Below are 16,685 nucleotides of genomic sequence, written 5' to 3' on the forward strand. Positions count from 1 at the left end.
TTACTGAGAAAAACCTCTCATAAATTGGATCGACTGGACTTTTCATTTCCAAATCTGCTCACACAGAGCCCGGGGGGCATTTGTAACGTGAGACTTATGAGGACCAGGATGTGGTGGGCGACATCCGCCCACCGCTTGTTTAGTTCTAAACCACCCACCCCGCCTTCCTGTCCAGCACCACGGCTGCTGCAGGCTCTCCTAGCCAGAGACCTGTCATGAACCAATTGAGCCATATCTATCCACATATTGTCACGCATTTGTTTCAGCTATAATTACTCCCACTGGTAGACAGAGGCATCCTGGTGTAGATCAGAGCAGGCCATCCCACCCAGGTACACGGCCCAGGCAGCAGATGGAGTGCAGTGAGGTGGCACTGCCATCTGCCGCTTAAAAGGAAAGGCCTGAGGCTCGATATCCACCCCCATCCCACCACCCCCCGCCCATTAACTCCAGACTTCCCAGAGCAAAGCAAGCGGTCAGAATCTCCATTCCATCCTGTTCAGCCCCTCTGGTAACGTGGGTCGGTTTCGAGATTTCTTATCCTCTTCCAACTAGCCCTTGACGTTCACTGTGGCCTGACCACACCAGGATAAAAACATTGGGTTGTCAGGCACTGGGGTCGGGAGTGGGAAGCAGAGAAAATCTATACTGTGATTCGTCTTGAAGTCTCTATAAGCCCTGGTTATGGCCTTCTGTCCAGAGATGGTCCTGATAGAAATAATAATGGATTATTTTCCTAAAAATAATTAATGTTATGGTTAAAGCTAAATTGTTCTCTATTTTTGTCATCTTAGAAAATCAGAGATACATTTCAAACTGGTAGACTGTTTCTTCTACCCCTTTGTGCCACCAGTGTCTTGCACATAGCAGGCATTTATAGATGTTTACTGATGCTGGATGACAGATAATCAGTACCAGAGTCTGCATGTTTAGAAAAGGAAGTTTCGATAAACCAAAGATCTAGAAGCACAAGCATGGGCTAACCCATACAGGGCACACCTCACCATGTGACTGCTCGAGGGAGCCCACTCTATCAAATCAAACATAAATATGACACACATCCTATGGACCTTTTCAATTTGGGGACTTATATCTCTCCAGGATCCCACCTGGAGGTCCCCTGGAAAAACACACATTCATCTATAGGTTTTGTTTGAGATTCCTTCCTCTCTGTGGGAAGATATTTGGAGGCATCACGCAGTAGCAGAGACTTAGGGAGACCAGATGGCTGGTAAGTGAGAGGCTATTCTCAATCCAGGGGCAACAGGAAAGCTGGAAGCCAGAGCCCAGATTTAGTTTGAAACCTGGTACCCAACAGTGTAAAGTTAGAAACTCCCTTGAACCATCTGGCTCTTTTAAACAAATACCTGTCTATCCAATCCCAGAGTGGAAAGAGACCTCAAAGTCTAGCTCCGTTTCCAGACACAACATCTGTGCCATCCATAACGCCTAGCAGCCACAGGAGGTGCTCATCATGGGCTAGCGGACTGAGCCGGCATAAATGGCTGCCATTCTTAAGGATCTTAAAATTCTTTGCAATCTTTCTGATGACGCGACTCTTTCAAAGACTCTTCTCTTCCCTCCACCAAGTTCTTTTTCATTACCCTACCCGAGGTTAGAGCACATACACGCAAACACACAAAGCATGCATCCCTACGGAAAACGTGTCAATGTAACACTGCCCTTCTGCCAACCCACCAATAACGGTCTCCACTTCTCACTGACATTCACCTCTTAACTTTCTATCGTCTCTCTCCCTCTTGGACAGGGATACGATTTATCCGTAACGGACAGGGATACAATTTATCCGTAACCCCTAAAAATCAACATTTCACACACCTCTGTGAAGTCACTATCCCTAAGTATTATGACATATGCTGTGATCCAGACAAATCAATGCTGTCACTCACCCAAACCCCCCATTTCCAACCATCACATGGCCTTAAGCCACCACACGTAGGCTTCCCATGCGCTAACCCTACCTTGATCTATCACCTTGACCAGAGGTGGCCTAACCTGACCAACTTCTTCAGCCCTTGGAAACAGAAGTGAAGAAGACAGTCTGGAGTGGGAGGGTTGGCAGTAAAACCACAGGAAAGGAGAGGGACATAGGACCGCCCTTAATTGTTCCTCGTCTCTCCTACCCAAAATCCCTGTTAAGGGATAAATGAGGTCATGTGCAAACATACTCAGTAAACTGTTAAAGCCCTCCACAAATGTTGAGCTACTCCACATTGCTCTGAATTTCTTTTACGCACACACCAAACGCTTAATTAGCATAGAATTATCGTCAGGCAGGGGTCCCTCAAATGAGCTCCACCCCCACGACACAGCGGTTTAGTCTCAATTTTAGCGCTGTCTTCGACCCCACCTTCTCCCTTGCCCTCCGCGTTGTCAGGCACAAGTTTCCATTCACTCTTCTTTCAGAAAGGCCTTCGAGCCATTCTTTTTATCTATTCTCTTTTGCCCTGAACTTAGTTAGCCCAGCCCTGAGTCACCTTCATGCTGAGGTATGACTCTCTCTCTCTTACTCAAGGATCTGCCCACTCTGGGTCAGTTGGGTCCTCCAAGAAGCAGGTGCCAAGACAGGATCAGTCATGCAAGACGTTGGATGCGGGGGATGCCTGCGAAGGACAGAGGGAGGAGGTGGGCAGAGTCTCGGACCACAGTGCACTTCTGAGAAAGTCTCAGCTGACCGATGGGTAGTCTCCGAAGGTCCCCACTGAATGAGTCCCCACGTGAGGCAGCTTTAGTACCCACACTATGCTCAGCCACAGACCGGGGCAAGCACAGCCTCAGCACGAATATTAGAGTAATGGGGAAAGACGGTCTTCTCAGTAAAGGTACCGATCGACTGGGTATCCATAAGGAAACAAACCGAAACTTGACTTCTCATTCCATTCACAAAAAGCAGTTCCAGGTGGGCTGTAGAACCAAATATGAAATATAAAAATATGAAAAATGATAGGCCAAAAAATATGAATGACAAAAAAGTTTAAAAGCTTTTAGAAAATAATACAGGAAGATGCCTTTACTACCAAGAAATGAAAAATGCAACCCTTAAAAGAAAAGAGAGATTGAGAACAGAAAGGCAGAGAGGAAGGGTAAATTCATGCTCTCTGCCTGATCCGAGACGTCCAGTTTCTCCAGCCCTTGGACAGAAGTGCTCATGGTTCCGGGGCCAGGCTTACACCATCGGTCCCCCATTCCCAGGCTTTCCAATGAGGACTGGATTACACCACTGGCTTTCCTGGCACTCCAGCTTGTAGGCAGATGGCAGATCATGAGACCTCGCGGCCCCCAGAACTGCCAAATCAGGGCCCAGATCATCTGGACCTTGTTATTCAATCCAAGAGAAAGATGGTGGAGGAGGAGGGACCCAGCAGAAGCAAATCCGTTTGGAGTTTTATAGTTTCCCATTAAAAAGAAAAATCCGCTGAACTTTCTATGTCTTGGCTTTTCTTTGTGAGTGGTCTGACCAGATGGGTCAACCCAGCCTCTTTGATTCTCTTCCAGCACAGAGTGAAGTTATCTGAGGCCTGCAGCATCCCTATGGAGTAGAATCTATTTTAAAAAGTCTCAGAGGGGGAAAAAACTGGCGTAGATGATAGAGGCTCTGTTCATCCCTCTGGCGATCAAATCAAAGTTGTGACGGAAACAAGGAGCAGCAGCAAGGAAAAATCATCAGGTATCTAGAGGAACAAGCCATACAACTATGGAGAAATCCAAGAAAGCACCCTGCAATGGCAGAAGGTAGGACAGAGTGAGCACGCGGGGCTGCCTGGTCCCAAGCGGCTGAGACAGAGACCGTGGCAGTGGCAGATGCCTCTTAAAGGGGCCGCGTCCACGAGCGGATTTTCGCGGTGACAGACCTGCTCGCTCTGAGCACCAGTGCCTATTCAGCTACACGCAGGGGGCACCAGGGACTTACAGGGAGACCTTGTTGGAGTGAGGGCCCAGGCGAGATTCACCCTGTACAGAAGTGCGGGCGGTATCCATTGTTCCCTGTTGAGCCCTCCCCGCTCCCAGCACCCGGACACAGAGCCACCATAACTGTGATGTCATCAAACTGGATAACAGGGGTTGCTCCACCTAGAGGATTCCCTAAAACCCTGCCTCCCCCAACTCACGGCCCACCGAAGCCACATCCAGGTGTGTCCTCAGCAAGTCAGGTGCTCCTTGCTGAGCAGCACCTAGACTCACACTGGAGGCAACTGGCCTCGGATTCTGGTGTGGCCTTTTGAGGCAACTATAAGCACAGCATCTGTGGATTGCCTGCTGAATCTTAACAGGTGACCCCAGAGGGGCAGAGGCTTGGGCTAAATTTGGCCTGCAGCTGAACCCCTCTCAAGACTGTGCCACTGGACAAATACTTCACAAATCCACACTAATAAGACTGGGAGACTTAGGAGCTTTGCTTAGTGCATAGAAACAGATACGGAAAGGCAGCCAAAATGAGAAGACAAAGCAGCAGAAGCCATATGAGAGAACAGAACAAATCCAGATATAATGGAATCAAGTAATCTAACAGATGCAGAGTTCAAAATACTGGTTATAAAGATGCTCAGTAAACTTTTGGAAAGTGTAGAGAACTCCAACAAAGAGATAAAAAATATAAAAATAGAAATGGAAATTATAAAAGAGAACCAGTCTGAAATGAAGAATACATTATCTGAGATGAGAAGTATATTAAATAGAATAAACAAAGTGAATAAAGAAGAGGATCAAATGCCTTATCTAGAGGACGAGAAAACCAAGGACACGCAATCAGAATGGCATAAGATAAGATGGCGAGACTTTAAAAATAATTTAAGGAGAATATGGGACACTATTAAGGGTCCAAATACTTGTCTGATTGGTGTAACTGAAGAAAATCAAGATGTTGAACAGCTGTTTGAAGAAATAATGATGGAAAACTTCCCTAACCTGGTGAAGGAAATGGACATAAAACCCCAAGAAGCTCAGAGAATCCCAAAAACAAGGGATCCAAAGAGGCCCACACCAAGACACATCATAATTAAAATGCCAATATTTAAATACAAAGAAAGAATGTTAAAAGCAGCAAGAGAAAAACAGTTACTTATAAGGGAGCACCCATAAGACTGGCAGCTGATTTTTCAAAAGAAACTCTGCAAGACAGAAGGCCTTGGCAAAAAAACATTCGACAGGATGAAGACCCTGAATCTACATCCAAGAATAATTTATCCAGCAAAGCTATCATTTAGAGTTGAAGGACAGATAAAGAGCTTCCCAGATAAAGTAAGCTAAAGGAATTTATCACCATCAAGCCAGTAGTACAGATGCTGGAGGGACTTTAAGAAGAAAAAACATGTATCAAAAACAGGAATAAAGAATGGTAACAACTACATTCCTATCAACAAGTACCTCCAATGGAAAAGAATTAAGTGCTCCGACCAAAAGAGTGTATGAATGGATAGGAAAACAAGACCCCTACATGTTGCCTATAAGAGACTCACTTCAGATTAAAAGACACACACAGACTAAAACGAAGGGGATGGAAAAAGATATTGCTTTGATGGACCTAGAAGGTATTTAACTCAGACAGAGAAAAATAAACACTATATGATTTCACTTATATGGGGAATCTAGGGAATAAAAAGAACAAACTAATCAAAAACAGACACACAAATATAGTGGACAATTTGGTGATGGACAGAGGGGAGGGAGGTTGGGGGATAGGAGAATGGAGTGAAGGGTTAAAGAAGTAGTTGATAGATGGTCAACTACTTCTTTAACCCAAATTAGTAGTTGATAGATGGTCACAAGGATGGAGAGCGCTCGGTATTATTAAATAATGAGGGCAATATACATTAAAACCATGAGCAAAGATCACTAAATGCTCACCTGCATGGTTAAAACTAAAAAGTCTGATAACAGCAAGGGCTGGGAAGAATGTGGAGCAGCAGAAATTCTCCTGTTACCGAACAATGTGCAAAATGGCTCCATCGCTTCGGAAAATTTTGCAATACAGACTTCGACTCCTAGAAGTGGCATTACATAATGCATAATAGGTACACCAAAAGGCAAATACGAGAATGTTCACAGCAGCATTATGAGTGTGAAGCGAATGTCCACCAAGAGTAAAATGGAAATGTAAATTGTGGTGTATTCATTCCATGGCATACCATAGTTAAAATTAATACATCGAAGATACACTAGACGATATAGACGAATTTCACAAATACGGTGCTGAGTGAAACATCCTCTATGATTACATAAAGTTCAAAAACCAGTGAAACTAAAATTTGGTGTTGAGGGATTCATATTTAAAGGGTAAAACTACTGAAAAAAAAAAACAGGCAAAGACATTAGCACGGAAGTCAGGACAGCAGCTACCTGGGGGAGAGGGAAGGGTGTAACTGGGAAGTGGTAGGCTGGGGCTGCAGGGAGGCTGGCAACAATCCATTCTGACCTGAGTATTTGCTTTATACTAATTTTTAAAACCCTACTATTATTTTTATGCATTTTCATAATCATATTTCACAACTTTTTAAAAAATATATTTTCGATTAAAAAAAAAAAGAGGAACCATATAGATAGCCCTAGTTCCTGCCTCTGAGAGCTTATACTTAATTATCTGAAGGAGGCTATGAGAAAACCCTAGCGAAGTGTAGGAAAGAGAAGACCAATCACAAATAAGTTAACTTCATAAAAAGCATTTTCATCTCTCTTTTAAATGAAAGTAGAAAACAGGAGGTATACTTAACAGAAACATCCTTGGCAGCAAAACTACCCGCCCAGCACCCCAACTACAGAGTCAAGATGCCTCTGCCTCCACTCCTACAGGTAAGGGCTCCTTCTCTTCACCTGGCCAGTAGTTTGAACTGCAAGGAAAGAGGGCGCCGTGACTCATATTGGCAAGAGATGACGGATGGCTGATTTTACCAAAGTACTTCCAGTGCCACCTTGCAAAGGGTGTTTTCAGTACTCTGATAATTAATGGGTAAGCTGGAAGGCACTTTTTCGTTCAAAGACATTTATTTCTTAATTAAACGACAGGCTAATGTTAACATTCATAAATTATTTGACTAGCTCACAGCAGCATAATGAACTGACTTTAAAAGCTGAAAACGATGCTGCTCTTTCAGAAGTTGCAGCCGTGGGTCTAAATGAAAATGTGAAGTAGGAAAAGTTGTTCTTTCGAAGCCTCCTCTCAGGGCCCCCTCCCCACACCTCACCTGGTGACTGCTTTCCCGCTGCGCAGGGATAACCCGGCCCGACCCCGTGCACACAGGGGCTCCCGAAGTGGGTGGGGAGCAGTTTGCTGGTGGGAGAGCATTTTATCACCTGCTCAGAATTGCCAGCACGCAGTGATAATAAAAAGCGGACCGACTTTTAGTTAGTTTTATTACTGCTTTTCAGTTCTCTGCAGATGGCACACCATCTCACTGCCTGCTCCCCGGAGCCGCGCCCCCACTTCCACCCGAGTCGGAGCATGCCTCGTGACTTGCTGTGACCAACAGAATATGGTGAAAATGATACTTCGGGACTTCCAGGTCTAGACCTCAAGAGGCTTTGCAGGTTTTGCTCGAGCTGTCTCGGAACCCTGAGACCACCGTGTTGGGAAGCCCCGTCTGGCCCCCTCGAAGAAAGAGAGCACGTGCAGAGAGAGATACAGCAAGTACCAGCTCCCAACATGCGAGCGGGGGCGCCTTATGTCATTAGCCCTGGTCCAGCTGTCGGATGACTGCAGCCTCATGAGCGACCGCATGTCAAGAGGCAAGACCAGCAGAACTGTCCAGCTGAGCCCAGCACAAACGGCAGACCCACAAACTGGTGAGCAGTTCGAATGGGTGTTTGAAGCCCCCGAATGGGATTCTCACCCAGCTCTGCCTCTTAACGATGTGACGGTAAACAAGTCGCTTAACTTTTTCAAGTCTCTTTCCTTCTCTATACACTGGGGGTGATGACAGCACCTCCCACAGGTGGGCGTGGCAAAGATCGAATGGGGTTACGTCTGTGTGGCAGGGCACAGGCAGTGAGATGTAGTCACCGAATCGAGTATGAACACATCCTGCTGGAAAAGCCCCCAGAGTACAAACGGAAGGACTGGCAGAGGACTCCTGAACCCCTCAATTCTACTTCAAGGGAATAAAGAAAGACAGCCAATACTGTGGGATTTTCTTTGGGGAAAGATAAGTCAAAGATGTATACTATAAACTCTAAAGCACTAAAGTAAAAAACAGAATTATAGCTATTTAGCCAACAAAGTAAAAGTAATGAAATCATGAAAAATACTCAACTGATCCCCCGAAAAATGCAGAAGAGGAGGAAAGGAGAAACACGAAGCAGATGGGACAAATAGCAAGCAAGATGGTAGATGGAAACCCGACCTTATCAATAATCACATGACCTGCCAGTGACTTAAGAAGCACACCTTGGAAGGTGGCGCCGTTTCTGCTTCCAGCCCCAGTTTCCAGGCCCATGTTTTCTCCCTGCTGGAGATACGGCATTGCAGAATGGTTATTCACGGAGGGCGCGTTCTGCCTTCTGGAGTGGGGCGCCCCATCCCCAGAGGCTGCCATCGCCAAGTGGACGCCTCGGATGTGCCTTCGAAAGATGATTTCCTTGCTCTCTCAACCGGGCGGCTCCTGAGTAATGCAGCAAGTGAGGAGACCAGTAATGAGTAAGTGATGGGGCCCATAATCACCTTCCACCACTGTGTCTCCACTGCTGCTCCGTGTGTTGCTTGGTCCACTGTGATGTGATGTGGGATTCCATGCTGGCAGCTCAGATGCTAAGCCCCTCAGACGGTGGTGCTGGCTGAGAGCTTCGAGGCCGAAAATACAGACTCACACCCGGAATATGCGTCTGTTGCGGGCAAGGTGAATCACTCTGCCTCCTAGGGTGGGAAAGGTTTTGTGTAATCAGCTTGCTACCGAGCAGCGACAATGACATACCAGACGCTTAGCAATGACCTCTGGTGCTGGAAGACAGGACGTTCGGCAGCAGTGGCAGCATCCACGTCAGCCTCGGTGAGACAGAGTCAGGCTGCTGTGTCCCTGTAACCTCCATCCTGCCAGCAAGGCTCCGCCATTCATGTGCCCACTGTGCTAGCGCCGAAGTGGCCAGTGAAAGAGGCTGGCTGACATCGACTGGCCACGTCGTCCCGCCTAATTGGTCCTTCAGCGCCTCTTCTGTAGCTGATGCTGAGAGACAAATCTGGGCCAGAACTGCATGCATTACCTGGCTCCTCCCGGCTCCCCAGTCCTACGGGGAGCCTCGATCACACTCCGGATTCCAAAGAATCGATTTCAGCTCCAAACCGGTATTGAGCCTTCATCGAAATGTCGGAACACATCCCTCTCCCCGGGAAACAGTTACTCAGGTGAACGACAATAGATCGCATAGAGGAAGGACTGGGGGTGTCACTAGCATACGCCCCACCATGGTGTTGCAGGGTCTTTCTATGGCAGAGACCGCGGAAACCCGGCCCCCTCTTCAGTAGCTGTGGGTCTGAAAACTGGCTCATGTCTGGAGATCAAGCAAAAGATTACGACTTTTTAAATTGTGACAGTAGCCCTGGCCTCTGGACATCCATCCACGATCGTTCAATTGTGTATACTGAGAAACATCCTTGGCACCTATATCTTCCCTGTAGGGACACTGTTCCATTGACCGTCTACATGGTCTGAGGTGTCTAGTCCCCATACCTGTCACTCCGACCTTGCCTCTCATTATAATCCTAATTATGCTCCGTCTTGCTTCTGACACATAAGTTCCACCGCCTGACCTCTACCATTTTGGGCGTCTACCATCTCCACTTCTGTAAGAGAACTCAGTGATGTAACAGCGGCTCCTAACATCAGTCCTGGCTTACGGGAGAGTCGCTGCTGAGCCACCCGGGGTGCTGTGGTCCTCTCTTCCTCCCTTACTACTTTGGCAGTGTTCTCAGACCTGCCCACCAGATACAGTCACTGGCGAGTCTTCCAGCTTCAGACAATATTCCCTTCTAGCAGGTCCACTTCTCTGAGCCTTTCGATCCCTTCTTTCACTGTCTGCCACAGCATTCCTGACATTTCTCCTTCAGTTAACATGAACCACTGCTTTTTCCAAGCTTCCAAGAACCGTCTTCACAGCATATTTGCACCGTCTCCCAAGATCTTTGCCGAGATATTAAATCCAGTACCACGAGGTGCAGTCCCTATGATACACGTCCATCATCCCCCCTTTATGTCCTCTCTTGCTCTAGAACCCTCAGAATCCCTTCCCGTGTGTCCTCTCCCAGCTCCTGCCAGTAAATGCTGTTGGAGTCCTGTAGCTCCTGTAGGATACAGTCCTTTCCTCCCTTAGCAGCCCCCACGCTTCTCCAGCCAGGTTACATTATTATGACTCGACCCTATTTATTGGCCTAGTGGCATCGTCTTGAAGAGGGAGTGCCAGCCTGTAACAGGGAGAGACAGGTCATTTCTGCAGGCCCAGAGGTTCAGAGGGATCTATAGGTTCGAGATTTTGTCCATCCAGATGTCCCCACTGCATGTGTCAGGATTTCACTCTGCCCGACTCAAGACCCTGACCTTGGAGTAGCAGACTTGACAAAACTGAAAATCGACCTCTCCAGGGGCACTGCTACTCTTATAATTAAGATCTGAGCCTGATCCTCAGATTTATTCTGCCATCCGGCTGCAGCTTTCACACTTAGCCTTTAACTGGTGATTAATACATTTAGCCTTCATTGTTTTTTTGTTTTTTGTTTTCAGTGCATCGATTGCTCCTGTCTACGGCCTTCCAATCTGTCTTCCTTTTTAAATTACTGCTTCCCCCTGACTCTCAGCACTGCCCCCTTTAGGATATTTATGGTACAGTTACCAGGCAAGGCCCAGGAAAGACAAGGAAAAGGGACCATTTCTTAACACTGGACACCTCTGGCATTGTTTCCAGATCAATTTTGGGTTACGGGGCCCTCTCTGTTCTTCTCCAGTCATTTTTCAAGTTGCCAGAGGACCTAGACTATCTCCAGTTGTTAGAAGCTCTTGTAATTCTGGAGATCGATATCCTTGTGTTCATCCAGCCTCCAGCACAGAGACAACCTCGCAGGCAGAACACAGGTAGGCCCATTAGGTAACTCACTCACCTCAGGGCTATCAGTTACTACTTCAACGGTCCAGTTAAGTGGATGAATGTCTTATTTCTGGCTTACGCTTATTGTAGGCTCCGTTGCTAAAAATATGTGCCCCACCCAGAGTTCTGCTGTGTCCCAGGTCAAATCCACCCCTTCACCACTGGGAGGAGACTGGAAAGCAGGAGAAGGGAGAAACCATCCTTGTTCCTGATTCTGCGGCAGCAACAGGGACAATGACAGCCGTGACAAAAGCAATAAAGGTGGTGGCAGCAGCCATGGCGGGAGCGAGTGAGGGCTCCTGCCTGGACTCCTGCTCCGGCAGCCAGTCCCCGCAGCAGCCTCAGCAGCACAGCGGTCACATGACAGGCCCCGGGTGACACCGTGCTCTCTGTGCGTCCAGCCCTCGGGGTGGAGTGGCTTCCTCAAATGGCAAAGCTTGGAGGAACTCGGCCTGCTCCTCTGCGCTCTTCCACTGTTCCAAGACCTTTGCCACCAATTTCCTGTGCTAAATTCCCTCTGTTTAAATACCCTAGAGTAGTTTTTGCTTCCAGACCAAACGAAGGCTCAGCTCCTAAAATAGCCCCAGGAAACTGACTCAAAGGCAGGAATCCGGACTGGCTATCTGAGTAGATTTGGCCTGAATGCAGTGATAACCTCAGTGGGAAGTGGGAAGTGGGTAGTACAGAGTATGCGGTGGCAAATGGTTACTTAAATTATCACCACTGGATGCTTGGGATGAAGTGCTTATGGCAGGCAAGGCTCGAGGAGACCACGTGCTGGCTGTATTCGACCATTTTGGTGGGAATGATGAATATAAAGGTTCTGGATGGACTGGCTGCCTCTGAACACACTGGTGAGTTCACAGAGGGGAAAAAAAACAAAATGACAAGCTCAGGGCTTTCATATCTCAGCAAATATCAAGTTTCGAGAACCATAAAGCTTCTACAATAGCCAAAGAGAACCTCTTGTCCCTTAGAGCCACAGAGCCAATCCAGCTAGAAAGTCAGACCTCGCACTGGACCCTGCCGGTTGCAGAATTATCATTAACAGACTCAGCGGGTCTCTCACATGACCTACGAGTCTATAATCAATCGCCCAAGCAGGTTACCGTTCCAAGTCGTGGGTACAGAGGTGAACGAGACCAATGGCATTTCCGGTCTCAGAAAAGTCCCTGCCAGAGGGGACTGCGAGTGCCAGGCCCTGAAATGAAGCCAGGCGCGGGCCTGGCAGGGAAGGGCCAGGCCAGACCTACGGGGGCGGTTAGTGCACGGCAGGGAAGTTTCAACTTGCGAGGAAAATGGGAAGCCGCTGACTTTTTTTCGGCTGGAGGAAGGTCTGATGAATCTCAACAGGGGTAGCGAGTTGGTCTGGAGGTGATGGTGATGGAGAGAGGGAGGTTGAGCCAATTCTTAAAAATAGGAAAGAGCAGTTTACTCTGTCTGGAAAATGAAAGAGAAATAAATCATCATTACACTCGCAAAATTCAAAGTTGCTGACGAGCGAGAACAGTAAATCTCAAAGCTACAAATAACCAATTTACGAATATCCCATGAAAAGACTGGCCAGGAGCACACGGCGCTTGCCCCTTCTGTGTTTCTGTGGTGGTGTCTGGCGTTCCAGAGGCAACGGCACAGCCCGAAACGCTCCCATCTAATGAATAGCTTTCATTCTTCTATAAGGGGAAATCTGGGATTTTTGCTGACTCGGCTCAATTTGACTGATACGGGAAATTTATTTTTCATGTGCACACGCACCCTTTTTAAGAGCCTTCTCTCTCTCTTTCCTGCCATGTCACTTCTGCTCAGTTACCTCAGGAAAATATCCCTCCCTTCTGTCCCCTTTTTCCTCCATTTGTGAGCCAACGGAAAATGATCCTGATCACGAATGATGAGTTGAAAGCAGTGCCAGTGATACAGCCACATGAGGGAAGAGAAAGTGAGGGAAACATCATAAAGAACCAATAGCATCAAATTAGAAAGCCTGGGAAAGGGCCCCAATTTCCTTTCATACTCCCCACTACAGTACCGATCTAGATTTTCATCCGCCTTTAATTAAATCTATTTTCCACGGGCGTTATCATTTAGTAAAGAATGAAAACCTTTCTTGATCAATTTCAGGGAGAGTGAGAGATTAAGTTACTTGCATAAATGCTAATATTGCAATGGAAATATTTTTTACTCATTTTTCTTGCAAATATACGGTATGACATTAATATTATAAGTTTTAAACGACTGAGTGGGCCAGTCTGGGTAGCTAAATGCATTTATAATGGCATTTTTATGAGAAAATGTATTATATCTTTAAACAGACTTTCAAGCTGGCCTCCGGAAACCTAGTTTTTGAAAGTCGAACGCTGCTTAATTCAATAAGAGATTCTACTGAGAAATATGAAGTTATATAATGTCTTAAGTATAGTAATGGAGAAGTCCAACATGTGTGTTAATTGCATGTGACTTCCTCTTCTCACCATTTAATTGGTTTTGGTAAGCAGCCAGTTCTTTATTTGTTGTTCTTCAGCTGTCGCTGTGAATTCTGTTAGCTCACAGAGTGGGAGAAAGATGAGCTGGAGGTATGAGTTATGCTGGATGAGTTTTCTAAAAATATTTATTAATGCTCCTTAAATTATCCTCGACTCGGTGTCGCTCTCAATTTAGAGCATCTTCTCACTTGGCTTCACACCACGATCTCACTTTTATTGTTCATATGGCCAGATGCAGCTGCATTTATTTACATTTTTTAAATGAATGAAACTCTTAACTTGTTGACATACCGAAGAGTCTAAAAATGTCCCATCGAAAGCCCTCCTCACAACCACATCTGCATGGGTGGCGGTTGAATTAGCCCCACTTTGTAGCAGGGTTGATTTCCAAGGGGAACGTTTGAGTGAAAATGAAGGGTTTTCGAAAGTCTTGTTATTGGGTGACACGGAAGAAACTATTTTGGTTGCATTTCAAGTTTCCAACTGGAATTTCAAGTCGAGGCCACGAGACAAAAACCACTAGGGCAAAACAGAATGAGAGCGCGGCTGTCCTTCCGCTTCAGACTCCCCAGCGGCCCTGCAGGAACTAGATTGTCTTCTTTTGAACTTCTTGCTACCGTGAGGAGCGAAGACATTCTGAAGCTGGGATACATACTTCGAGGCCAGCCTCTCAATTACCCACACTGGATGATTTGAGTAGTAGTCACTCGGTAACATTTTCTGAGAACCCAGCCCTGCGTGATGGAGCCATAGGGATAGGCAAACGAAGAAAATTCAGTGGCTGCCCTTGAAAAGCTTACTATCGGGAGGGAAGGCGATCAGCGATGACATAAAGCAAAGTGACAGGAAGCACTAAAGCAGAGGAGTAGGCAGAAGACCGTGGAAAGGTGAAGCAGGGAACGGCTATTTCTAATTAGGTGGCTCAAGAAAAGCTACATGAGGTGGACTTGAATGAAGTGAGGACGAGTCCACAGACACTATAAGGAAAACACAGATGTCTGAATGGCGAGCACAGGGGAGGGTGAGGAGTGCAGTGTGACACGTGGGCGCAGAGACAGGCACGGTGCTCGAGGACGCTGGGGAGGTGGGCTGGGGCTTAGCCCCGGAGGGTCTTAAGGCCACAACCAGGAATTGAACAAAATACTTCGGGCGAGAAGGAGCCACTGAAGACATTGGGGGGTAAAGGTATCTGACCTAAATTACAGAAGGATAACTCATGTGACCATGAAGAAACTGGGCTAGAGATCTGATATGTCAAAGCTATTGAAACGATACAGAGGAGAGTCGATAAGTACTTAAATTAGAGCAGAACTAAGTATTGGATTGGGAAGGAAGCTCAAAGGAAGAAAGTGGGGAGGGGACTTGGCAATGGATTATCAGGATGCCAAGACAGACTGGGATCTAGAGAGAATGGAGGACAGGCCACGGAACGTGACTGAGGTTTCCAGCCCAAGTGGCGATAAGGGTAGAAGTCCCAATAGCCAAGACAAGTGAACATGGCGAGAGAAGCAGTATGGTAGAAAGTGGGGTGCTGAATTGAATGCGGTCATTTCTAGTTACGGATAAGAAGTGCTCGTGAAGATATCCAGGAGACCGTTAGTGATTTGTGTTCACCACAGGAAATGCAGCAGTGGATACAGGGGAGACCCCCTCAGAAAGGGAACCTGAGCGAGAAGAGACGAGATGGGAAGACAGGACTCTGAGGAAAGCTACGTTTAAAGAGTAAGTGGAGAAGGAACCGGGAAGAATCGTAGAGAAGCGCCGGAGGAAGTTCTTCCTGGGAGCGAAAGGAAGGGGGCAGGGGGAGCTTGGGATTTGAAAACACCCCAACCGAAAGCTCTTTGAGATTGCTACTGTTGTTGCTATGGACACGTTGAAAAACTTAGGAATGGGATTATGGCCCCAGCTCTCCTGCACACACTTGCTCGGAGGAGTCTCAGAAGCATCCCCTCTCGGCCAGTCGGTTATGGTACTGAAAACTACCACGTCCAACAGTGGGGAACAAATCCAGGAGTTTGCCAAAACCGAAGCTGCAAACTTTTCCCTCTCGATCAATGTGTCTGATTTCTATTCTTAGATCTGCCCTACTTCATACCTTAGGTCCTCTACCTTTAGCTGAGGAAACGAAGTCCCTTTTGTTTATCGTAAGTGAAACGGACAATGAGCAGCCGTACACTACCCATCGGGTTAGCCGAAAACACGCACCGCCTGTACCCCAAACTAGCCGGCTACTACTGTAGTTGTTATGCACTCTGTATGTACACTGCCCAGCGCTTTATAACTAAAGAGCACTTTTCCCTGTATTGACTCATTCGCTTCTCACCATAACCCTGTAAGGAAAATACTCTTTCGCTCTCCCCGATTCTCACATTCAGAAATTCCTTGCACTAATCTCTCTCTTGGGATTGAGTCCAGATCATCTTTCCAAGTCTTTCTTTAGCTCGTTCCCTCCGTGAACTGGAATCCGCCTCAGCTCCCTTTCCTTGGTGCATGGCCCTTTCTTACCAATCTCATCCCTAGCCACTATTTCCCTTCCCGGTGGCCCTCGCCCCCAAGCTACCAAGACCACCACTGTCTGTCCCGTCTTCGTCAGTTTTCCCTCTCTCCATCTCTGCCCACTATCCTTGAGCATTAAAAGAGTCTGTACTAGGACTTAGCTCTAAGATACAGCTATTTCCCACAATAAAAAATGGTGTCACCACAATGCAAATAGGTTTGAAAGGGGGCTTTTCATACTAGGCACATCCTCGGACGGACAGACCACAGTTGCGAAGGGTGGAAGGGTGTGTTGCTGACCGCCGGCTCCCCGCCCCACCTGGCATTGTCAGCGCCCATCCCTCCCCACCCCCTCTCTGGGGACCTCGCTCTCCACCCTTCTTCACCCTTCCTTGACCCCAGAGAGGACGACTTTTACAGAGCAGCCACAGGCTCTCTTGCCCTTCAGCTGCTGGTCGGGTGAAGCTAAGAGAAATCAGAGGGTGGGAGAACAGTGCCATCAGGTGCCCACCCCCCGGCTCCCTGGCCCTGGTGACTGTCCTTCCCTGCCTCCTTCAGGCCCGAGGGTGGAGGCAGGCATCCCTCGCCGGCCCCGTTAGTTCCCTCGCTCCAGTCCACACCTCTGTG

General features: G+C 47.3%; 1 protein-coding gene across 3 annotated transcripts in view; it reads right to left on the minus strand.

Moving 5' to 3' along the window:
- The window catches only part of CNIH3 (cornichon family AMPA receptor auxiliary protein 3), a 167,076-nt gene that overhangs the window by 97,063 nt on the left and 53,328 nt on the right, over positions 1 to 16,685 (minus strand). Inside the window, exon 1 of one of the 3 annotated variants that reach the window (XM_039883305.1) lies at positions 8,399 to 9,507. The exons of the other annotated variants lie outside the window; for them this stretch is intronic. Coding sequence (XP_039739239.1) covers positions 8,399 to 8,546 — 148 coding nt within the window. The 5' untranslated portion in view covers positions 8,547 to 9,507. Of the gene's footprint in view, positions 1 to 8,398; positions 9,508 to 16,685 lie in introns of those variants that run through there. 3 annotated transcript variants of the gene reach the window in all.

The sequence above is a fragment of the Pteropus medius genome, unplaced genomic scaffold (genome assembly GCF_902729225.1).
Source record: "Pteropus medius unplaced genomic scaffold, Ma_sr-lr_union100, whole genome shotgun sequence".
NCBI lineage: Eukaryota > Metazoa > Chordata > Mammalia > Chiroptera > Pteropodidae > Pteropus > Pteropus medius.